This window comes from Cnephaeus nilssonii (assembly GCF_951640355.1).
Source record: "Cnephaeus nilssonii genome assembly, chromosome: 5".
Classification (NCBI taxonomy): domain Eukaryota; kingdom Metazoa; phylum Chordata; class Mammalia; order Chiroptera; family Vespertilionidae; genus Cnephaeus; species Cnephaeus nilssonii.
The window spans coordinates 30,793,355-30,818,024 of record NC_137076.1 but is presented as its reverse complement, the minus strand read 5'-3'; the positions used below and the strand labels follow the sequence as shown (position 1 = coordinate 30,818,024).

Genomic DNA, 24,670 nt, shown 5'->3' with positions numbered 1-24,670 from the left:
CAACAGGCAAGACCTAGAGGCAAGGAATGCTGCCCCATGGCCGTCTCTAGCTACAAATTGCAGGGCCCAGCAGTGCACGTGTGCACGTGTATGCATGTGTGCGCCCGAGTGAGCCCCCCGGGGCCCTACCTGCTGATGGAAAAGATCCTCCTCGCCAAACTCGGCTCCCTCCTCTTCTCCCTCCTCCCCGTTCTCGGTCTCCCGCACCACCGAGGACTGTTTCACCGTTCTGATGGCCACTTCCTGTGTAAGACAAGAGTCATGGCCACCCACCCCCTCAGGTGCAGGGCGCAGTCCACATGGTGGCAGTCAACATGCTTGTTCAGGGGTCACCACACTGCAGAGTGCCACCTGGGGACCAGGTGCAGGGCTGCCTTCACTGGCCTAGGCTCCACCCCAGGGCTCCTTCCTGCACTGGCTGGTGGTGTGGTGTGAGGATAGGGGAGACCCAAGGACTGAGGCAGAAGAACCCCCACATCCCAAGCCCCAAATACCCACCTCCCCATCGGCGTTGACAAGGACAGTCCGGAAGCTCTCGCCTGTGCCCCAGCTGTTCTGACTCTTCCACACAAGTGTCGATGGGGGGCTGTGGGCCACCCCTGCACCAGCTGCCCAGACCTGGAGACACAGGAGGGCCTCCCTGTCAATGTTGGCTATGGTCCCTTATCAGAGCCCCCCTTAGATGCACCAGGTGTTTAATCCTTCCAGCCTTACTGGGTCCTACCCAGAAATGATCACTAGGGTATGGAAGAAGAGACTGAAGTTCATAGTGGCTAAGGACACTCATCTTGGCAAACAGGATGAGCTGGGATCTGAAGCCTGTTAGCTCCAAGGCCCATGCCCATGACTGTTAGTTACATCTCTTGCCAATTCCCACTGGCCCAGATAGCCTGGACCAGTGGTCAGCAAACTGCGGCTCACGAGCCACATGCAGCTCTTTGGCCCCTTGAGTATGGCTCTTCCACAAAATACCACGGTCTGGGCGAGTCTATTTTGAAGAAGTGGCGTTAGAAGAAGTTTAAGTTCAAAAAATTTGGCTCTCAAAAGAAATTTCAATCGTTGTACTGTTGATATTTGGCTCTGTTGACTAATGAGTTTGCCGACCACTGGCCTGGACTGACCTACCTCCGCCATGGGAACCTGGAATGACAATTAGGCATTCCCAAGGGCTCTAGGGAGGGCCCAATGGAACAATGCCGGCGCACACGTGATTTGTGACAGCAGGCAGCTTTTCTCAAAACCGGATACTCAACCATGACTCCATCCCCCAAGCCAGGTCCTGCTTCTCCAGCCCCCATTACACATTCTGTCACCTGTGTAGTTGCTGCCATCTCCCTCCCACTGGTGGCCACTCCTCCTATCCCCGCAACTCCCTCCTCCCAGTCCACCTGCCCTTCCAAAGCCACCTACCGTGACAGTCTGGCCAGCCCGAAGCACATACTTGGGCGTAAACTTGTAGGCAATCTCCGCCCCTTCTAGGACCTGCCTCTTGATCCTCCAGTTCCCCAGAGACTGGTCCTGCAAAGGGGAACGGCCTGAAACACAGCCCAGACCCAATGGGGAACCCTCCGCCCCAGCAGCAAGGCTCCTTACCTTGTCCGAGCTGTTCTTCAGCTGCACAAACTTGCCCTCCAGGTCAATCTCCTCGATGCTCACGCTGCCCGAGGCCGAGGCCTGCTGGGCCAGGTGGAAGCTGCTGCTGCTGCTGCTGCTGCCGCCCGAGCTGATGCCACTGGAGCCTGTGCCCGGTGGCTCCTCTGTCTCTAGCCGCCTCCGCTTGCTGCGGCCAGAGCGTCCCATCATGGACACACTGCTGCCGCTGCTCGAGGTGGCCCTTGAGATGGTGACCCGTGACGATGGGCTGGGGGAAAGCTTCAGCCTGGGGGAAGGGGCACAGGGTGACTGGTGGTGGCAGCAAGAGCGTGTTGGCTTAAGGTCAGACTAGAACAGCCCAGACAGTGCAAAGTGGGCAGACTCACTCAGCAGTCCATCCTGACCGGCCCCAGGCTGGCCTCTCCTCCTTACACCTCCCTAAACACACACCCCCCTCCATCTCCCACCCTCTCCCTTCCTGGACCCACCCCTTATGCCACCTGATCTCCTCCTAGCCAGCAACCTCTTGCTTTCCCCTTCCCCCCACCTCTCCTCACTACCTCATGCCTCCCCCTTTCCCCCACCTCTCCTCACTACCTCATGCCTCCCCCTTTCCCCCACCTCTCCTCACTACCTCTTGCCTCCACCTTTCCCCCACCTCTCCTCCTCGCCCTCCAGCAGCTTGCGGTAGGCACTGATCTCCATGTCCAGAGCCAGCTTGACGTCCAGCAGCTCCTGGTACTCGGCCAGCTGCTGCTGCATCACATCTCGCATTTCTGTCATCTCTAGCTCCTTAGCGTCCAGCATCTTCCGGAACCTGTCACGCTCCCCGGCCATGGCCTCCTCTAGCTCCCGGATCCGGTCCTCAGCTGCACTAGCCTGGGGAGGGGTCCGAGGGCCAGGTCAGGGCAGCCCATGTGGGTCATAAGAAGCCCACCTGGCGCCAAGCCAGACACCAGGCCTGATGGGGGGCCAGCAGCTGGGAGCCTCACTCAGGGATGGGACAGGAATGGCCGGGTGCCTGACCTTCAAGGTGGCATCTACTACCCCAGGCGGGAGGAAGGACTGCTGGGGTTGTGGGGCAGGGGCAGGCAGGAACTCCCGTGAGTCACCTGCTTCTGGAGGCTGGAGAGCTGGTAGCTGAGGGACTCAACTCGCATGCGTGCTTCCTTCAGCTCCTCACGGGCAGCGCTGGCGGCCTTATCATTCTGGTCAGAGCACAGCTTGGCGTTGTCCAACTGAGGAGACAGGAGCAGGAAGATGAGGCACTGGGCATGGGGCAAGAGGGGCCACCTGTACTTTCCCCTGTCCTGCTCCCCCTCCCTGTCCTGTCCATACCATCTATCCCACCCCACCTGCCATCTCCGGCCCCCTCCCCGCACCTTGGCCTGGTAGGCCTGCTCCAGCTCCAGCTTGTAGAGCCGCACTTGCTCGTCGTGCTGGCTTCGCAGCTCCTCCAGGGCCTGTGCCATCCTGAAGTCGTACTCCTGCTGCTGGCCGCTGTCCACCTCCACTAGGTGCCGCTCATGCTGCCGGCGTGTCTCCCGCACCTCCTGGGGACAGAGCACGCTGACGCACTGAGGCAGGTAGCAGGGCTGGTGCGCCGGGGATTAACACCCCCAGCCCTGCCACCAACCCATCCTGCTCACCAGTGTCTTCCACCCAAGTGTCAGGTGCAAGGGAGGGCTCAAAATTGTGCAAACAGGGAACCTCTGAAGAGTCACCCCGGTTTCACAAATTATTAATGAATACACATTTCACAATCACCAGAGAGGACACAGCCCAAACATCCTTCAAATGATGAATGGACAAACACAATGTGGTTCATCCACACAGCGGAGTATTACTCGACCATGAAAAGGAACGAAGCACTGACACTCGCTACAACATGGAACAGGCACATCCATAGACAGGAAGTAGGGGGTTTGGGGGAAACTGCTAATGGGTGCTGGGCTTCTTTTTGGGGTGATGAAATGTTCTAGAATTAGAGGTGATGGTTCCTCAACCTTGTTGAATATACTAAAAACCACTCTAAATTGTACACTTTAAAAGCTTTATGACATGGGAATATTTCAGTGAAGTTATCCTATCTAATAAAGAGGGCATATGCTAACTGACTGCCATGCCCTCAAAGATAGCGGAGCCCACAGCCACAAGATGGCGGCACCCAGGCCCCTCAGCCCTTCAGGGGCGCCTGCCTCCGGAGTTCCCCAGTCCCCTCAGCCCCTCAGCCCCTCAGCCACCCAGGGCCAGCCCGAGGCACAGGCAAGCCTCGGATGTCGGCTGCCCAGCCGCCCAGGGCCGGCCGAGGCTTGCGCTGCTGGCAGTGGCAGCAGCAGAGGTGTGATGGGGGTCACCTTCCCCTGATCGCCGGGTCGCCTCCCGCCCCTGAGGGCTCCTGGACTGTGAGAGGGGGCAGGTTGGGCTGAGGGACCACCCCCTGCCCCCCCCTGCCTCCAGTGCATGAATTTTCATGCACCAGGCCTCTAGTTAAAAAATATATTTCTGACCAAGTCTGTCCCAGGTGCCCAGGGCCTGAGACCTCTGGTCATCATGACAGTGACAGGCGTAAGTCCAAACCACAAGTGCCACCCATGTAGCTGCCCCAGGCTCACGGTGGGGCCAAGTGCAGGTGGGGGGCAGGCTAGGGGGCTCCAGAGGAAGAGGATCCTCTCCCACTCATGCCAGCTCAGAAACCAGTCGCTGTCACTGTGTCATCGGTTTGTAAGTACAACAGGAGTATCACCCCGGGAAGCCAATCACGTTCCTGTGGAACCCATGACAGCACACCCACCTTCACCACGCGCCCCACAGCTTCTCGCCAGGTCCCTCTTGCAGTGCCCTGCGCACAACCCCTCACTGCACCCCTATGGGCTCCCTTCACAGTCCACTTCGTGGTGGCGCCCCCCCCCCCCCGAGCTCATCACAGCCCATCTCAGGGACCCCTTCCAGGTGTCCTCCCACCACCCCACATGGGCCTCTTCATTGGTCCCTGGTAGACTTGGGTACCTTCATGGGTCCCCCCTCAGCTCTCCTCCTGGCCTTCTCCCTGACCCCCCTGGAGGCCCTGGCTGTCATGGGGCCTGGCTGAAGCCACAGACCACTTCTCAGCTGCATGTGTGCCCTCCTGTCAGCAGCTCTTCCCGGCCCAGGAACTGCCCCCTGCCCGGCTGCAAGGTTCCATCCGGGCCATGGCAGCACAATGGGCCCTGTGATGACGACGTGGGAGGGTGTCCACATGGGCCGCCTCCCAGCCAGGCCTGGCTAAGCCAGGGAGCCAAGGCACAGGGATTAGGAAGTTGGGGATGAGGGGTGACCAGACCCAGGAACAGAGGGGAGTGCATGGCCCCACCCTGCCCTTTGGGGAGGGACTGGAGTGGACTGAATGGTGGCCCCATAAAGGTATACCTGCACCCTGGCCAGTGTGGCTCCCTTGGTTGGAGCATCATCCCGTATACCAGTGGTCGGCAAACTCATTAGTCAACACAGCCAAATATCAACAGTACAACGATTGATATTTCTTTTGAGAGCCAAATTTTTTAAACTTAAACTTCTTCTAACGCCACTTCTTCAAAATAGACTTGCCCAGGCCGTGGTATTTTGTGGAAGAGCCACATTCAAGGGGCCAAAGAGCCGCATGTGGCTCGTGAGCCGTGGTTTGCCGACCACGGCCGTATATCAAAGGGTGGCAGGTTCAATCCCCGATTCGGACATGTGCAGGAGGCAACTGATCAATCGATGATTCTCTCTACCTCTCTCTCTGTAAAAAAAAAAAAAAAGGTATATCCTAATCCCCAGAACCTGAGTGTGACCTTAATTTAAAAAGGAAAAAGACTTTGCAGATATAATTAAGTTATGGGTCTCAAGGTAAGACCACCCTGGATTATCCAGGTGGCCCTAAACCCAATGACAAGTGTCCATCTTTTTAAAAAAATCCTCACCCAAGGATATTTTTTCCATTGATTTTAAGACAGTAGGGGGCAGGGGGTGGGGGGAGAGAAACACTGACGTGAGAGAGACACATCAATTAGTTGACTCCCGAATGTGCCCTGACTGGGGTCGGGGATCAAATCTATAACCCAGGTACGTGCCCTTGACTGGGAATCAAACCCGAGACCCTTCAGTCTGTGGGCTGACACTCTAACCATTGAGAAACCCAGCCAGGGCAAGTGTCCATCTTAAGAGACATCTCTGGCCCTGCCAGTTTTCTAAGTGGTTAAAGTGTCGGCCTACAGACCAAAGGGTCACTCGTGGTTCAATCCCTGGTCAAGGGCATGTCCCTCAGTTGCAGGTTCAATACCCCTGGCTGTGGTTGGGGCAGGGAGGCAACCAATCCCCACCCCCCGCCATTTCCCTCCCTCCTAGTCTCTCAAAATCGATGAAAAAAACATCCTTAGTGAGGATTAAAAAAACAAACAAGGGGGCAGCACTGGAAACCTACAGGCCCGGAGCACCACCTGACCCAAGACAGAGGGGATGCCCACCACCTTGGGGTAATGGGGCATTTTCCATGACCCAGGTGACACTGCCTCACCCAGATCCTGGAATTGCCCTCATGCAGGTGAGAGGAAAACAAACTGGCACTGTTGAACCTCCTGCTAGAAAGGAACAGAAAACCTCTACTTATGAACCTGCTGAACTGTTAAAAGCAAAACTAAACAAGAGTCCACTGTCTCAAATGCATAGGCAGAGAAACAATCCATCAGGTACCATGAATAACCAAGGGTATCACACTCCCCAACTTCAAACTATATTAAAAAGCCACATATGGCCCTAGCTGGTTTGGCTCAATGATAGTGTCGGCCTGTGGACCAAAGGGTCCTGGGTTCGATTCCAGTCAAGGGCGCATACCTTGGTTGCAGGCTCCTCCCCAGCCCTGGCCCTGGCCGGCGCTTGTGCAGGAGGCAACCAATCGATGTGTTTCTCTCACATTGATGTTTCTGTCTTTCCCTCTCTCTTCCACTCTCCCTAAAAATTAATAGAAAAATATCCTTGGGTGAGGATTAACAAAACAACAAAAAGCCACAATATGGCCAGGCTAAGTGGTTGAGATCACGGTTAGATTCCTGGTCAGAGCACATGCCGGGATTACGGGCTTGATCACTAGTATGGGGCATGAAGGAGGCAGCCGATCAATGATTCTCTCTCATCATTGGTGTTTCTATCTCTCTCTCTCTCCTTTCCTCTCTGAAATCAATCCCATCTAATAAAATTAACTGTCACTCCAACACACAAGATGGCTGCCCCCATGTGGACACAAGATGGCTGCCACAAGATGGCCAGCAGGGAGGGCAGTTGGGAGGGACCAGGCCTGCAGGGGAGGGCAGTTGTGGGGGGACCAGGCCTGCAGGGGAGGGCAGTTGGGGGAGACCAGGTCAGCAGGGGAGGGCAGTTAGGGGTTATCAGGTCGGCAGGGGAGGGCAGTTAGGGGCAATCAGGCTGGCAGGGGAGCAGTTAGGCATCAATCAGGCTGGCAGGGGAGTGGTTGGGGGTGATCAGGCTGGCAGGCAGAAGCAGTTAGGGGCAATCAGGAAGGCAGACAGGTGAGCAGTTGGAAGCCAGCAGTCCTGGATTGTGAGAGAGATGTCCAACTGCCCATTTAGGCCCAATCCTACCGGGTCCCAGATTGGAGAGAGTGCAGGCTGGGCTGAGGGACAACCCTCCCCCCCCCCGCATGAATTTCGTGCACCGGGCCTCTAGTAAAATAAAATAAATAGCCACAATAGTCAGAACAGTACCCCATTGGCAGAAAAAGACACATAGACCAGTGGGACAGAATTGAGAGCCCAGAAATAAACCCTCTCAAATTGACAACTAATTTTCAATAAAGGAACCAAAAACATACAGTGTTGTCTGAGAAAGGGAAGTTTCTTCGATAAATGGTGCTGGGAAAACTGGACAGCCACATGCAAAAGAGTGAAACTAGACTGCTGACACCACACACAGAAATGAACCCAAATTAGATTACAGTCTTAAGTGTAAGACCTGAAACCAGGTGTCCGCAAACTACGGCCCGTGGGAAAACAGTATGGAGGTGCCTTAAAAATTAAAAAATAGAACCACCTTATGACATAGCAAATCCCTCTTCTGATTATTTACCCGAAAAAAAAAAAAACACACCAAAATACTAATTCGAAAAAATAGATGCACCCTTATGTTCATTGCTATATTATTTACAATAGTCAAGCTACGGAAGCAACCTAAGTGTCCACTGATAGCCGATCAGATAAAGACGGGGTACATACATACAATGGAATATTACTCTGCCATAAAAAAGAATAAAATCTTGCCATTAGAGACAACATGGATGGACCTACAAGGTAATCCTGAAATAAGTTGGAGAAATAAGGGAGAAAGAAAAATACCGTATTATTTCACTTATATGTGGAATCTAAAGAACAAAACAAACAAACAAAATAAAATGGAAACAGACCCATAGATGCAAAAAACAAGCTGATGGCTACTAAAGGGGAGAAAGGGATGGGAATTGAAAAATAAATGGAAAAATCATATATCTGGTAAGCGATTAACCTTTTGCACTCGGATGTCGAGTGTGACTCGACACGGTTAGCATTGGTAGCAGCTCCTATGTCGAGCCACACTCGACACGTAGTTTCACCGCAGGGGGAAGGGGAATTTTTGTCTATTTTTCCAGTATCTTTTCTTGTTTTCATTAGCATGAAAGGACAAGTAAAATGTAAATGCCGTCTCAACTGATGCCAAAAAAGAAAAAATGAAAAACCGATAACGCATGTGAAATTTATTAGGAAACTAGTACATGATCTTGTTGGAGAATTCAGAGATGATACACTAACTTCCAGGGGTAGATTATTATCCACTAACTTAGATGGAAAGCTCCATATAATCACATCTCACCCTAACAAAAAACACAAAGATTGTGTTGTTTGTTCTAACAGAAAAATCAAAGGAGGAAGAAGAGAGACTATTTATATCTGTGAAACATGTGAATGTAAACCAGGTCTTCATGTGGGTGAATGTTTCAAAAAATATCACACCATGAAAAATTATAGAGATTAAAATTACTCTTTGAATGTATCAATAATTTGAAATATAAAAAATCCAAATAAATAAGTTTGTATGAAAAGAAACTCCAGTTTTTTATTCTACTGCCGCGCTTTGTAAAATCTGGGGTATTTAAAAAATTAAATCCCAAGTAGAATAAAGGAATTGAGAAAAAAGCAAGCGAGTGCAAAGGGTTAATATAAAAGAAGTAATGGATTAGCACTGCTCAATATATTATTCAAAACTGGTCATCATGTCATCTTTCAGCAACCTTGCTTTTAGTTTGTCCACCTGGCTTTACCACCTGGATAAAGAAACACAAAAAACACTGCTGTTCATTCCCTGGTTATGTTGACCACTGAGGTCTATCTAACAACTACCTTCTGCACATCCGATTGGTCCAGCCATGCAGGGAGTTCATCTGTGACATTGAAGTGGGTGGGACACCTGCAGGCCACTTATAAGACTTTTTGTTTTGTAATACTGGCCAGAGAGAGGGCTATCTCAAAGGGCTTGGTTTCCTACATTTTTCTGATAAGAATGATCTTGGCAGACACACACACACACACACACACACACACACACACAGAATTAGAACAATTAATCCTAAAACTTACATGAAACCAGAATAGACGCCAAGTAACCCTGGCTGGCCTGGTTCAGTTGGTTGCGCATTGTACCATGCACTGAGAGGTCACCAGTTCAATTCCCAGTCGGGCACATACCCATATTTCGGGTTCTATTCCCTATCAGGGTGTGTGCAGGAGGCAACCGATCAATGTTTCTCTCTAAAATCAATAAAAACATGTTATTCTTTTTAAAAAGGACACCAAATAGCCAAAGAAATTTTGAGAAAGAACAAAGTGGGAGGTATCATGTGCCCTGATATCAAACCATACTATAAAGCTACAATAATCAAAACGGCATAGTATGGGCATAAAAACAGACACACAGATCAAGGGAACAGAACAGAAAACCCAGAAATAATCCTCACTGTGTTAAATTGACCTACAAAGGAGGCAAGGATATACAATGGGGTACAGACTGGCTCTTCAACAAGTGGTACTGGGAAAACTCGAGAGACACATGCAAAAAAAAATGAAGGTGGACCACATTGTGACACTAGAGACAAAGCTCACCTCCTCGAAGACGCTCTTGCGGAAGTCGAGCTCCTCCTGAAGGCTCTGACAGCGGTTCTCCAGGTCCACGCGCATCAGCGTCTCCTTCTCCAGCTGCTTCTTGGCCACTGAATGACCGTCCTCTGCCTGGGAGACACAGGACAACAAGCTGAGGAGACAGCCTGTCTGCTGCCCTCGTGCCCTGGCTGTCTCTTTGTTGCACTCGTCTGGCTCGTCGTGCCCAGGGAGGTCCTTAAATACACAAACTCACACCTGCGTGAAGTTCCTTGGCCACCCCAGGACCCTCACATGCCCACCACCTCGAGGCCTCTTGTCTCCAGACTGGGGCCCGTCCTGGGCCTACCTTGGCCAGCTGGGCCCGAAGCTCGGCCACATCACTCTCGAGGCTGCGCTTATCGCTGAGGGCAGCAGCCAGCTCTGCCTCACTCCGGTGGAACAGGGACTCCAGTTCCTTCACACGGCCCTGGGCCACCGTGAGCTCACCATCCCTCTTCTTGGAGCTGAAAGTCAAGAGCGGAGGTTAGCTGGGAGGACTGAGCAGCTGTGCGGTGGGGCCCAGGGAGGGCCTAAGAAAAAATTCACTTCTGCTTGAGCCAAGGGCCCTTTTGCTCTTGGGACTTGACCCATCCCCCACTTTCTGGTAAGGGAGCCTCACCTGTGGGCATAAAAAGTGACCCTTCCTGAAACCTGCCCTGCACAGGACTCTTTTCACCTACAAATACAAGTGTTCAAAAAACCCTCAATGATGGGTTTTCATGTCATTTTCTTTTAGATTTTTAATTATGAAAAGGATCACTTAGGAGAGAACGCTAATGTGTAATTTATTAAAGTTATAAATTAAAAGCCTGGCCTTTGAAAGTTGACCTCCTGCATAAACTTTAGTTATTTCACACAGGTTCACCTGGTATTCTAATAGACAATTATCTCCAATATCAAATATTTAAGATGTCAAATGGATTCTTAAATATACAACTATTAATAGCATGAACTTCAGACTCCTATACATTTCTGAATGTAATTCTGCATTTTCTTGGGGCTGAAAGCTTATCCACCTATTTCCCAACTTATTGGCCCATCTCAGCAATCGTGGGGACACTAAAGGTATCCCCTCAGCATTGGGGACGCGAGGGCTGGGTCATTCTGTGGGGCTGTCCTGTGCACCGTGGGAGGTTGAGCAGCATCCCTGGCCCCCACCCCTTGTGAGGACCACAAATATCTCCAGGCATCACCCAGCTCCCTGGGGGCAGTCACCCTGGATAAAAACCACGGGGACACTGCATAAGCTCCTGTGAACTGGGGTGGCACAGAGATCAGAGACTTCAGTGTGGAGAACGCTGTCCTCAGACCAGAGTTGCATGTGGAAACAGCCCTGCTCACACGAAGCAGAGACAGAGAAATATGCTGCCTATTAGACGTGAACCTGTTTTAAGGACAGATGAGCCCAGACCGGTTTGGCTCATTGGATAGAGCGTCAGCCTCTGGACCGAAGGGTCCCGGGTTCGATTCTAGTCAGGGGCGCATGCCTGAGTTGCAGGCTTCATCCCCAGTAGGAGGGTGTGCGGGAGGCAGCCGATCAGTGATTCTCTCTCATCATTGATGTTTCTATCTCTCCCTTCCTCTCTGAAATTAAAAAAAAAATAAAATATATATATATATATATATATATATATATATATATATATATATATATATATATGTATAAAGAAACCATCAACAAAACAAAAAGAGAGCCCACTGTTGTATGGGAGAACATATTTGGCAATGAATGATACATCTGATAAAGGGTTAATATCCAAAATATATAAGGAACTCATATAACTTAACAAAAGGAAGAGAAACAATCCTATTTAAAAATGGGCAAAGGACCTTAATAGAAACTTCTCCAAAGAGGACATACAGAAGGCCAAGAGACATATGAAAACATGCTCAAAGTCACTAATCATCCAAGAGAAGCAAATCAAAACGACAATGAGGTACCATCTCACACCTGTCAGAATGGCTATCACCAACAAATGACAAGGATGTGGAAAAAAAGGAACCCTCGTGCACTGCTGGTGGGAATGCAGACTGGTGCAGTCACTGTGGAGAACAGTATGGAATGTCCTCAAAAAATTAAAAATGGAACTTCCATTTGACCCAGTAATCCCACTCCTAGGAATATATCCCAAGAAATCAGAAACAGCAATCAGAAAGGATATATGCACCCCTGTGTTCATAGCAGCACAATTTACAATAGCTAAGATTTGGAAACAGCCTAAGTGCCCATCAGCAGATGAGTGGATTAAAAACGGCGGTACATCTACACAATGGAATACTACGCTGCTGTAAAAAAGAAAGAACTCTTACCATTTGCAACAGCATGGATGGACCTGGAGAGCATTATGCTAAGCGAAATAAGCCAGTAGGAGGAAGATAAATAGAGCATGATCTCACTCATTTGTGAAATTTAATGAACAACATAAACTGATGAACAAAAATAGATTCAGAGACATAGAAGCATCAAACAGACTGTCACACCTCAGAGGGAAGGGAAGGGAGGGTGGGGGTGAGGGGTAAGAGATCAACCAAAAGACTTGTATGCTGCCCTGGCCAGTTTGGCTTAGTGGATAGAGCATCGGCCTGTGGACTGAAGGGTCCCGGGTTTGATTCCAGTCAGGGGCACGTGCCTGGGTTGTGGGCTTGATCCCCAATGGGGGGCTTGCAGGAGGCAGCCAATCAATGATTCTCTCTCATCATTGATGTTTCTATCTCTCTCTCCTTCTCCCTTTCTCTCTGAAATCAATAAAAATATATTTTAAAAAAAGAAAACTTGTATGCATGCATATAAGCATAACCAATGGACACAGACACTAGGGGGGTGAGGGCATGTGCTGGGGGTTGAGGGGTGGCCGGGGAGAGGTCAATGGGGAAAAAAGGAGACATATGTAATACTATATGTAATACTTTAAACAATAAAGAATTTAAAAAAAGAAAACAGTGTGGAGTCTCCTCAAAAAATTAAATATGGAACTGCCACTTGACACAGTGATCCCACTTCTAGGAATATATCCTGAGAAACCCGAAGCACCAATCAGAAAGAATGTATGCACTCCTATGTTCATAGCAGCATAATTTACAACAGCTAAGATCTGGAAACAGCCCAAGTGCCCACCAGTAGATGAGTGGATAAAAAAGCTGTCGTACATTTACACCATGGAATACTATGCAGTAGTAAAAAAGAAGAATCTCTTACCCTTTGAGATAGCATGGAGGGACCTGGAGAGTATCATGCTAAGTGAAGTCAGTCAGAGAAAGACAAGTATCACATGATTGAACTCTTATGTGGAATCTAAGTAACAAAATAAACAGATGAACAAAGTGGATCCAGAGACATGGAAGCATGGAACAGAGTGGGGAATCTCAGAAGGAAGGCAGGGGAAGGTGGGTGGGTGGCAGGTAATCAACCAAAGACCTTGTATGCATATATACATAACCCATGGACAAAGATAATAGGGTGGTGAAGGCCTGGGGGGGGAAGGGGTGGGCGCAGGGGCAGGCCAGAGGGGGTCAATGGGGAAAATAAGGGGACATATGTAATACTTTCAACAATAAAGAATTATTAAAAAATAAATAAAAAGAAAAGGAAAGAAAAGAAAAGAAAAGCAGAGCACCAGATGTGACCTATTTGGAAGTTCAAACCATGCTTGGGGTTACAGCCCCTCCACTTCCCTGCCATGGGAGGACTTAAAGTCAGACAATCTAGAGAAGTGCCTGCAGATCTGTAATGCTGAAGGCCTGAGGGCAGAAAAGGAAAAAGCCACAGGCCCAGAGAGTCCAGGAAGCCATCTTTCCTGAGTGGGGGCCTTAAATAAACACATCACCCACCATACCCAGATTGGGTGAATCTTGCTTAGAAGCCAAGGGAAATGACTGTCCTGACAATGGACACAGTTGTCACCCAAAGAAACTGTCACAGAACAATGGGACCAACCTGAGCCATGGCAGCCACTGGTGACACACTCCCAGATGCTGGTACGTGCCAGCAATTGCGACATCATGTCAGAGGACATCAATAACTCAGAAGATGAAGAGGCTCGCTATACCAAAAGAACCTCATAGCTATCTGTGTCCACCTTTAGTTTAAATTAAAAAGGCGGAAAAGACAAGTATCAGATCAGCCAAGGCGATTCCATTTGGGTGGAGGCTCACGGACACTTTCATTTTTCTCTTTAAACTATCTTGCATTTTCCACTTTCTTGACAGTGAACATCTATGACTCTGATAAACAGAAAAAAACATGACTTCTCGGCCCAGACAAGGAACAGCAAGCAGAATGTCAATTCTGAACTTCAGTTGATAATAATGTATAGATATTGACTCATCCTATATAATAAAAGTCTAATATGCTAAGTGTCTGATCGTATTGTCCGTTCAACCAATCAAAGTGTAATATGCTAATGATATGCGAAGGTCATTTAACTGCTCGCTATGATATGCACTGACCACCAGGGGGCAGACAGTGGACGGGTCAACCAGTCGCTATGACATGCACTGACCATCAGGGAGCAGATGAGCCGGACACACCCTGGAGTCCTCCCGCAGTTCTTCCCCAGCTGGCCAACCTCCCACATCCTCCCCGGCCCCAATCATGCACCGGTGGGGTCTCTCGGAGAGCCAGTTTTGGCCCCATCCCACAGGCCAGGCCAAGGGACCCTACTGTGCACAAATTCGTGCACTGGGTCTCTAGTCATTTATAACAACATGGCTCACTCATTAATGTAAGACATTGACAATGGGGAAACCCAAGGGGTGATTTTTGAAACTGAACTTTCCATTCATTTTCCTGTAAACCTAAAACTGCTAAAAAAAAAACACAAAAAAAACACAACCGCTATTAAAAAAAAAGGAGGGGAAAAAAAGCCTAGCTGGTGTAGCTCAATGGTTGAGCATCGAGTCATGCACCAGGATGTTGTCGGTTCGATTCCAGGTCAGGGAAGATGCCCAGATTTTGGGTTTCATCCCCAGTGGGGTGCATGCAGGAGGCAGCTCATCAATGTTTCTCTCTCATCAATGTTTCTATCTCTCTCTCCCTAAAAAAATCAATTAAAAATTGTTTTTAATCTATTAATAAAAAAAAAGAAGAAAAAAATGCCACAAATATGAAGGTGGCTGTTGGCTGTTGGAACTACCAGAGGAACTCAGGAAACCAGGGTCCAGGCCTTGGTCCTGGTCACTGCTGAGCTGAGGGACCGTGAACGAGTTCCCAATCCCGTGCCTCAGTTTCCCCCTCTGTAAAGGGAGATGATGATAGTCTGGCCTTGCTAGGGTCACTGTGAGGATGAAAGGGGATCAAGCCTGAACTTGGTGTTACTCATGGTATCCCCTGTATTACTTTAATACTTGATGTATTTAAATTATTTTATTACACCCTGGCCGGGTGGCTCAGTTGGCTGGAACACTGTCCTATTCACCAAAAGGTTGTGGGTTCAACCCCGTTCAGGGTGCATCGGGAGGCAACCGATCGATGTTTCTCTCTCTCCAGAAACCAATGAAAGCATATCCTTGGGTGAGGATTAAAAAAAATTACTTTGGCCCTACCTGGTCTGGCTCAGTGGATAGAGCGTTGGCCTGCAGACTGAGGGGTTCCAGGTTCGATTCCAGTTAAGGGCACATGCCCAGGTTGTGGGCTCAGTCCCCAGTGCAGGGCCTGCAGGAGGCGGCCGATCGATGATTCTCTCTCATCACTGACGTTTCTATCTCTCTCCCTCTTCCTTCCTCTTTGAAATCAATAAAAATATCTGTATTTTTAAATTACTTTGCCCTAGCTGGTTTTACTCAGTGGTTAGTGCCGGCCCTCAGACTAAAGGGTGGATTCCAGTCAAGAGAATGTACCTTGGGTGCAGGCTCAATCCCTGGCCTGGTCCGGGTGGGTGCGGGAGGCAACCTACTGATGTGTCTTTCTCACATCAAAGTTTCTCTCCCTGTCTCTCCCCTTCCCTTCCACTCTCTCTAAAAATCAATGGGGAAAAAAATATGTCCTCGGGTAAGGATTAACACACACACACACACTACTTTATTACTTCTGCTACTATCACCAGCACCAACTTGTTCTCCCAATTTTTGAAACCTTTTTCTTTATAAGCAGGCAAAAGAACATGCTTTGCAAATAAGAAAAAAGACAGCCTGAAGGTTGCCCGGCCGCAATGGGTCTGATTGGGTGAGGATGGGGCTGGGGAGTTGGCCCCAAAGTTTCCCAGGATGACACAGAGAGGAGGCACAGAGGATAAAGACCACCTCACCATGCATAGGACAGCAAGTTGGGCCTGCAGGGGCCCCAGGAACAGGGAAGTTGGCACATCGCCGTCTCCCAAACCCAGGGTAGAGGAAGAGAGCAGTGGGTCCTTGGGGAAGCCGGGCTCTGTGGCCTGAAGGAGGAGGCTGACCTGGTACTACCACCTCCTAGATTCAGTCCTAGGAGTGCTGCCCAGGTTCAAAACCCTCCTTGGGCCAAATTATGTTGTGGGGTGGGTGAGATTAAAGGTGGCCGGGGGTAGCTAGAAGGCTGATACAGAGCTCACCCTCACCCACCCAGCAGCCAGTGCGCTCCTGACCCCTGGCCTCCAAGAGCCCACAGGACCAGCTCCCAGGTCTGTCTGAGTGGGGCCACCAGCTTGGACAAGCCCCAAAGCTTTTCTGGGTGCTTCTCAGAGTGACTCCACCACACAGGGGGCTGCAAGCCCCTGACTCCAGCGCCCACCCCGCCCTGGACACACTACGGCCCTAGAATCAGGACACCACCACACCAGCTGCACCCCTTACCTTTTGTTGGCCTCTTCCACCTCAGACCTCAGTTTCCCTATTTCGATCTGCAGCCGGGCCCGCTCCCGGGCTGTCTCGTCCAGCACTCGGCGGGCATCGGCCAGCTCCGATTCGTACAGCGTCTTAATGCCGCTTACCTGGGGAGAAAGCGAGGCCCAGGTGAAGGAAGGCCCCCACAACAGCAGGTGTCCCCGGGTGGCCTGCCAGGGGACACAGCCCCTACTAACCCGGGAGCCTCCGACCAGCTCAGCCCGCCAACCCTGGGAGGCCCCAGGATGCCTGACCTGCCCCATCACTTGTCCCCTGCCAGGTCACCCCTAGCAGTTGGATGCACAACTTGCATTTCCCATCAGCCTCCTTGCCCACCCTCCCCACGTGGAGGTGCACGTGTTTACAAATCCCTGGAACCAAACCAGGGCGGGGAGATACCTCCTCACCCCCACTGGGACAGCTAAAGAAGTGGATGGTGACAAGTGCTGGTGAGGCCATGGAGAAATGGGAACCTCCATGATAAAGGTGCAGCCGCTGTGGAAGGCAGTCTGGTGATTGCTCAGATGGTTAAACAGAGTAACCACATAACCCAGCAAATCCACTGCTAGATCTCCACCCAGGATAAATAACACATTTACACAAAACCTGCACATGTGTCCACAGCAGCACGATTCACAACTGCCAAAAAGTGAAAACACAAGTGTCCTGACGGATGATGGGTAACGAACGTGGTCCCGCAGAATACCGGAAGGTTACTCAGCCATGTAAAGGAGTAAAGCGCTGACACTTGCTACAATGTGGATGAGCCCTGAAACAATGATGTTCGGTGGGAGAAGCCAGACCCAAAAGGCCAGAGTGTGTGGTTCTATTTACGTGAAATGTCCAGGACAAGTAAATCCAGAGACAGAGAGTGCGTTAGTGGGTGTCAGGGGCCAGGGAGTGACTGCTGATGGGGACAGGGTTTCTTGTGGGGGTGAACGTTCTGGAATTAGTGGTGATGACTACATACTTTCAATATATCAAAAACCACTGAACTACAGTTGAATTAGGTGAGCTGTATCAGATGGAAGTTATATCTCAACAAAGCTGTTAAGACGCCATGTGGTGCTGACAGACGGGCGACAGCAGGCCGCTCTCAGGGCAGCTGGCTTGGACAGCTGCACCATGTGCCACAAAGCTACAGGACACCAGCGAGTATCTGTGCTGGGGGTGCGGTCAGCTTAGGTCCTGAGAGGGCCACTCCCCTCCCTTTCACAGGAAAGGCCCCTGAGCAGAGGGGTTTAGGGGAGCTGCCAAGGACTTGTCAGTAGGGTGACCAATGGTCCCGGTTTCCACAGGACAGAGGGGTTTCCTGATGTGGGATCTTCCAGAATGTCCTGGGCAAATCTGGACAAGGGGGGACTTAAGAGCCAGGCTGAGACTCCCACCTCCCACCTTCCCAGGCCTGGATATCCCGCCTCACAGCAGCAGCTCCAAGACCTGTCATCCCTCAGAGTTGGGTTCCTGGATCCATTTCACAGATAGGAAAACCGAGGCACAAATCAATAAACTGCCCTCTCCTGAGCTGTGAAAATACAGGATAGAGCAGGTCTGCTGGGGACAATTCTGAGAGGGTCGGGATACACAGTAAGGTGAGCAGAGACAAAGCAAGTTTCTCCCTCCTGCTCCCTGGCCACTCCCCACTCCCCTTCACACACAGCAAGGCCCTCTCTCCCACCGACAGCAGTCACCTTGGGTCATCCCCTCCATTCCCACCTTCTAGGAACTGCCTTTTGAAATAAACTCTCAATTCACAAAAAACTGCTGGCCCTACGCTCTAAAGACAGCTGAGCACCTGGGTTCACATGCCTGTCTTTGCTCTGTCTTCTTCTGTCTCAAATTCCAGAACTCTGCTGACTCCAGGGAGGGTCTGGTACCCTGGGGAGAAGCCATAGACAAGGTCTCCTGCCCCCTGCCCCCAAGACTGGGTGCCTAACCCTGGCCAGCTAGCTCAGTTGGTTGGAGTGTCGTCCGGATATACCAAGGTTTGGTCCCCGGTCAGGGAATATACAAGAATCACCAATGAATGCATAAATAAGTAGAACAACGCAATGTTTTTCTCTAAACCAATAAAAAGGGAAGAAAGACTAGGAAGATTGGGTGCCTACTGGACCCCGTTCTCTCCCACCCTCCCCTCTTTGAACAGGAGGGTCTCCAACTGCAGCAACACAACAAAAACCAGGTCCGAGCTCAGGAAAAAGGGAAAACCAGCAATTCTGATACTGGATTTAAGTTTTTGGTATTTTGTCCACCATGGATTTTTTTTTTACATTAATTCCAACTTGAAAAATATTTCATTAGCACATTGCCTATCCCATTGCCTCAGCCAGACCATGAGAAAAACACCAGATGACCCAATAGAGGCGCATCTACCAAACTCCTGGCCCCTCCTCCTCACGAATGCCCAGGGCATGAAAACTGATGTGTGTCAGAAATGTCACAGCCTAGAGGGGTCCAAGGAGATGTGACACTGTCATGGGGGATCCTGGATGGGGTCCTGGGACCTCAGGGGAAAATTAAGGAAATCTGATTTTAGAGGGGGGAGGGGGAGGGAGGGGGGAGAGAAGGAAACATCCGTTGTTTCACTTATTTATACATTAATTGGTTGACTCATATGTGCCCTAACTGGGGATCGAACCCGAAACCTTGGTGTATTGGGACAATGCTCTAACCAACTGAGCTACCCACCGGGGCCGAATATAAGATGTTAACAGGGGAAACTGGGTTGGGGTACATGGGAACTCTGTATTACCTTTGCCATTTTTTGTAAATCTAAAACTGGCCTAAAAATAAGGTTGAGTAATTAAAAATATATCACTCATCTCCATGACTGAGATTTTGGTGCCCCCATTAGATTCTGTGTTCAAGATGAGTGCCCCACTTGCAGGCCCTGCTCCAGTGTTTAAAGCACTTTGTTTCTCGGTGGTATTTCTGGGGTGTGTGTGTCTTAACGGCAGTTATCCTAGCCAGGTCTGCAAGCTCAGGCCCACAGGCTAGAACTCCAGCCCACTGCCTGATTTTGCCCAGCCTGCAAGTCCAGGATGGTTTTTACATTTTTAAAAATATATATTTTATTAATTTTTTACAGAGAGGAAGGGAGAGGGATAGAGAGTTAGAAACATCGATGAGAGAGAAACATTGATCAGCTGCCTCCTGCACACTCCCTACTGGGGATGTGCCTGCAACCAAGGTACATGCCCTTGACCGGAATCGAACCCGGGACCCTTGAGTCCGCAGGCCCACGCTCTATCCACTGAGCCAAACCAGTTAGGGCGGTTTTTACATTTTTAAATGGCTTAGGGGAAAAAAGAAAAAGATACTTTGTGACACAGGCAATGAGATGAATACCTTTCAGCTTGTGTAAAGCTTTACCACCAACAAGCAGCCTGGCCTTTCCCACTATAACGGCCCAGGGCAGTAATCGTGACTGAGATCACCCAGCCCAGAGCTGAAAACGACTCTGGCCCTTTTCACAAAACATGTGCTGACCCTGATCTACGCACTGGGACAATTTAGAAAATCCTTGTCGAGAGAACAATGAACAGACAGCAGACTTCCCAAAGGCTCTTTCAGACGACAAACAGGTGGCCCCGGCTTCCCCGCACCTGTGACCATCACTGTGGTCACTGCAGACGCCTGGGCACCCCAACGGGAGAGGGACCGCTTGGGCCTTTTTCTTTTATGGCTTGCCCAAGTGCCAAACAGGAGGAATCCCGACAAATGTGTGAGCACATGCTGGCTGGGGGTGGGGTGGGGTGGGGTGGGGTGTGTGTGTGTGTGTGTGTGTGTGTGTGTGTGTGTCTGTGTGTACAGATAACCAGAGGTGTCCTTTCCTGTTGCCTGTGTCCCTGGGGGGACAAATACACAGCTCTGCAGGTAAAACCCAAACATGGGCTCTTGTGGGTGGATTCAGGCCCTGCCCCAAGTGGTAGCTTCTCCCTCAAGCTCCAGGAGCCCCGCCCCCCACCCACACCCCCAGCCCCAAAGCAACAGGACACCTGGGCAGGTAAGGGAAAAGAAACTGAAGCCAGAGGAACTTAACACCAGGCTGGGAAGGCTCCCTGAAGAACCACCCCTCCCTGGCTCACAACACCCCTCTCCCAGCACCCACGATCTTTCTCAAACAGAAATCTGGCCAGCCTCAGCCCCCACCTTCCAGAACCCCTCCAGTGATAGGGGCAGTGGTTATCCACCAAGTACTGCCCACTCAGCCAAGAGATATCAACTGGCACCCAATGGGAAAGGCCTGGAATGCACACATGGCCAGGTTTGTATCAACAAGTATGAAGGAGCATGTATGTGGACCAGACAATGGAGCAAGATGGGCACCAGCCGAGGGGGAGAGCAGAGCTTTAGTTTTACCCTGGGCACCTGAACTGCTTGGATTTTATTACAAACTAGAGGCCCGATGCAGGAAATTCGTGCAAGAGTAGGCCTTCCTTCCCCCAGCTGCAGGCACCGGCTTCCCTCTGGACCCGGGCTTCCCTCGCAGCCCTGGCTTCTCCCGAAGGACAGAAGGACGTCGGGTCTAATTAGCATATTACGCTTTTATTATTACAGATGTGCGGTACGCTTCTAACATTTTAAATGCCTTCCTTACGTGGCTTCTCAGCCCTTACACTACTGGCATTTGGGCCATCCTGGGCACTGCGGTGCTGAGCAGCACCCCCTGGCCCCACCCACTCGATGCTAGGAGCACCCGCCAGTCATAACAACCAGAAATGTCCCCAGAGCCCTAGCCAGTTTGGCTCAGTGGATAGAGTGTCGGCCTGTGGACTGAAAGGTCCCGGGTTCGATTTCAGTTAAGGGCACATGCCTGGGTTGCGGGCTTGATCCCCAGTAGGGGGTGTACAGGAGGCAGCCGATCAATGATTCTCTCTCATCATTGATGTTTCTCTCTCTCTCTCCCTCTCCCTTCCTCTCTGAAATCAATAAAGATATATATTTTTAAAAAAGAAATGTCCCCAGACATTGCCCAGTGTCACCTGGAGGGGAGGATCACCCCAGTGAGACAATGCTGTACAGGTAACCTGCATACTCCTCAGCATGACACATCCACAACTCTCCTAGTGCAGCCACCTTCCCAGCCCCCATTCGCCACCCACTTCCCACCACCCTGCTCACCACCGATTGCCTCACTGTCCCCTCCAACAGCCTGAAGCCTGGGCCCCACTGTAGCCCAAGGCCATTTGCAGGCCACTCCCTCCCTACAGCCCACTGACCACCCCACTCACTGCTCCAGGTCCCCTCTCCAGTAAGTTATCAATCAGCTTCCTCCACTGACCTGCAATGACCACCTCACCTCCGAAGCAGCAGGGAGCTCCAAAAGAACAAGCTGGCTGGAACTCCCTAGCTCAGCTGTGAATACACCTGTCATCACCTAGAGCCCCCCCTCCCACCTCCCCACCCGCCTCTGTCCAGTGGGCTTAGCCCCCACAGCCACCCCTTGCTCCCAGATGTTAACGTTACATTCCAGCAAGCCTTAGCAGCTGAGAAATAAGCCACACCCAGACAGATAGGGGTCAGGGACGTGCCCTCCAGGGGGCCCACTAAGTTCAACACTCCCAAAAGTCAGAGTCTCACTCCATTTGCAGAGGGTCCACTTGGGGGGGGGGGGGATGGGGAAGACAAGAAACCAGCTCAAACATGAGGTGCAGACCAGCCCTGCAGGGAGAAACTAGGCTGGCAACCTGAGGACCCTCACACTGCTAAGGCCAGGGGGTGGGGGGTGGGGGTGGAAATGTGTGCGACAATTTGGGGGGACAATTCTAGCCCCACCGAACAGATAACAAAACTGAGGCTCCAAGCCGCTGAGTGAAGCGCCCAAGGTCACCCAGATTAAAAGCAGAATTTGGACCCTGAGTTTGAATACAATCCCAAGCAACTGAGAACTCCACCAACCACCAGACGGTCTCTCCCCCAACACCCAAGCTCCACTTTCTGAGTGGGTTCCTGTCCAGCCACTACTAAACAGGGACAACAGACCCCAGACCAGTGCTTCTGCTGGGCACCTGTCCTATATTCCATTGCCTCTATTTTACAAAACATTAACTCATCGTAGCCCCACAAACAAGCCCAAAAGGTATTATTACTTCCACTTTACCGAGGAAGTAGTGAGACTCAAGGTCACACAGAGGGCAAGCAGCTCCCAAAAATGACCCCCCAGCTGCTCTCCTGCCATAAGCCCTTCATTTGGCCCATTCTCCGGATGGGGAAGGCGAGGCTCAGGACCTGGCTCTCCCACCAAGGCCACAGGGAAGCACATGGTGGGCACTCCCCCTTATTTAGAAGGCCCACCCTTGGGCCTCGCCTGGTTCACATCCAGTCACTCAGGGGACCCCACATTTCCTCGAACTCCTTGGTGGGCGGGGCCTGCCCCAGATCCCCTGGGGAGTCCTCAGAGGCTAGGTCTGCCCAACACTGCACCCCTAGGGATCACCCAAAGCCCCCTGGGGATCCCCCTGGTGGGCAGGGCCCGCCCCTGGGACGGAGAAAAAGAGAGGTGGCTCTGGGTAAGTCCCCAGCCTCGCACAGACCCCCCAGGACCCTCCAGGCACTGGGTCCCCACATTCCCTTAGGGGACGGGACTTACCCGGCCCCTCTGCCCTCAGTCTGCAGTGAAGTCCAGGCCCAGCCTGGAGCCCATATATTCCCTCTGGTTCCCCAAGACCTCCGGACTCCTCCTCCCCTCGGCCCCTCGGGAAGACCAGGCTCCCGCCCAAGAGTCTTGGGGTGCGGGGCCAACTGAGAGCTTCCCAAATTTCCCACCTGACCAGCGAGGCATCAGCCACCTCCCCTCGGACCCCACCCCAGCTCGGGTAGGAGATGGCGCCTTTCTGCCCAGCCCCCGCCCAGCCCCCGAACTCCCCAGGACTCAGCACGGGACCCGCGCAAAGTTCCACGGAGAACCGACCACGCGAGTTGCCCAGGCCCCCCCACCCCCCCGACGCGACGCCCCTCCGCAGGCCCCCGTCAGCCTGAGCTTCCCAGTCACTTCGGAGGCTAGGGAACCGCCCCCAAATTTTCTCCCAGGGCGCCCGAACACCCAAACGCATCGGGCGAGCGCCCCAAAACCCCCTTTGGGGCGGGGCCTCGCCTGGTGCACACCAAGTCACTCAGGGGACCCCCCAGATTTCCTCAAACCCTTGGTGGGCGGGGCCTGCCCAGCTCCACCTGTCGCACAGCGGGGGGTGGACCCAGATCCCCTGGGGAATCCTCGGAGGCTAGGTCTGCCCGACACTGCACCCCTGGGGGACACCCAAAGCCCCCTGGGGACCCCTCCTGGGGACTCCTCCGGTGGGCGGCGCCCGCCCCGGCGTGCACCCCGCGCTCGGGGCCTCCCAAGCCCCCTGGGGACCCGTCGGTGGACCCCGCCCGAAGGCCGAAGCCCTTGCCCACCTCGCGCGTGGAAACCTCCTCCCGCTCGGAGATCTTGAGCAGGAGCCGGTCATTCTCCAGCTCCAGCGCGCGGACTCGGTCGATGTAGTGCGCCAGGCGGTCATTGAGCTCGCGCAGCTCCTCCTTCTCCTGCAGCCTCGACAGGCGCGTGGGCGACAGCGGCGTGGCAGGCCCGCCCTTGCGGCCGGACAGCGGCGTGGCCGTGGCCATGGCGGCGGCAGCGGCGGCGGCGGCGGCTCCTCGGGGCCCGCGCGGTTCCCCACGGCGGCCGCGGCTCGGCGGGCTCATTCAATCCGCGCCGCCGACCAAGATGGCGCCGGCCGCCCGCTGCCGCCGGCGCTAGGCAGCCTGGAATTTGTAGTCCGGCCGAGTGCCTTACGGGGCATGCCGGGAGCTGAAGTCCCTGCGAGGGTAGGGAGGGGGGACTCCCGCTCAGCCTCTTGCTGTTTTACTAGCTATTCATTAAACAGCTAGCAAAAGGCCTTGGGTCCAGAGCCAAACCGTTCAGCTTCAAAATCGAAGCTCCTTGCCCTTGCCGGTTTTGCTCAGTGGTTAGAGCGTCGGCCTGCGGACTGGTCCCGGGTTCGATTCCGGTCAAGGGCACGTGCCTGGGTTGCGGGCTCGAACCCCCGTGGGGGACGTGCAGGAGGCAGTCAATCAATGATTCTTTCTCATCATTGATGTTTCTC

At 52.0% G+C, this 24,670-nt stretch overlaps 1 protein-coding gene across 2 annotated transcripts in view; it reads right to left on the bottom strand.

Moving 5' to 3' along the window:
- The window catches only part of LMNB2 (lamin B2), a 31,107-nt gene extending 6,811 nt beyond the window's left edge, over window positions 1–24,296 (bottom strand). Inside the window, exons 1-11 of one of the 2 annotated variants that reach the window (XM_079771515.1) lie at window positions 23,982–24,296; window positions 16,554–16,690; window positions 10,099–10,255; window positions 9,756–9,881; window positions 2,976–3,146; window positions 2,706–2,831; window positions 2,252–2,472; window positions 1,594–1,879; window positions 1,411–1,518; window positions 499–618; window positions 130–243 (exon numbers count right to left, since the gene is read on the bottom strand). In XM_079771515.1, the coding sequence (XP_079627641.1) occupies window positions 130–243; window positions 499–618; window positions 1,411–1,518; window positions 1,594–1,879; window positions 2,252–2,472; window positions 2,706–2,831; window positions 2,976–3,146; window positions 9,756–9,881; window positions 10,099–10,255; window positions 16,554–16,690; window positions 23,982–24,269 (1,854 nt within the window). In that variant the 5' untranslated portion in view covers window positions 24,270–24,296. Of the gene's footprint in view, window positions 1–129; window positions 244–498; window positions 619–1,410; window positions 1,880–2,251; window positions 2,473–2,705; window positions 2,832–2,975; window positions 3,147–9,755; window positions 9,882–10,098; window positions 10,256–16,553; window positions 16,691–23,981 lie in introns of both variants that reach the window. The other variant, XM_079771514.1, reaches the window with a different exon arrangement.
- Window positions 24,297–24,670: the final 374 nt, after the last annotated feature.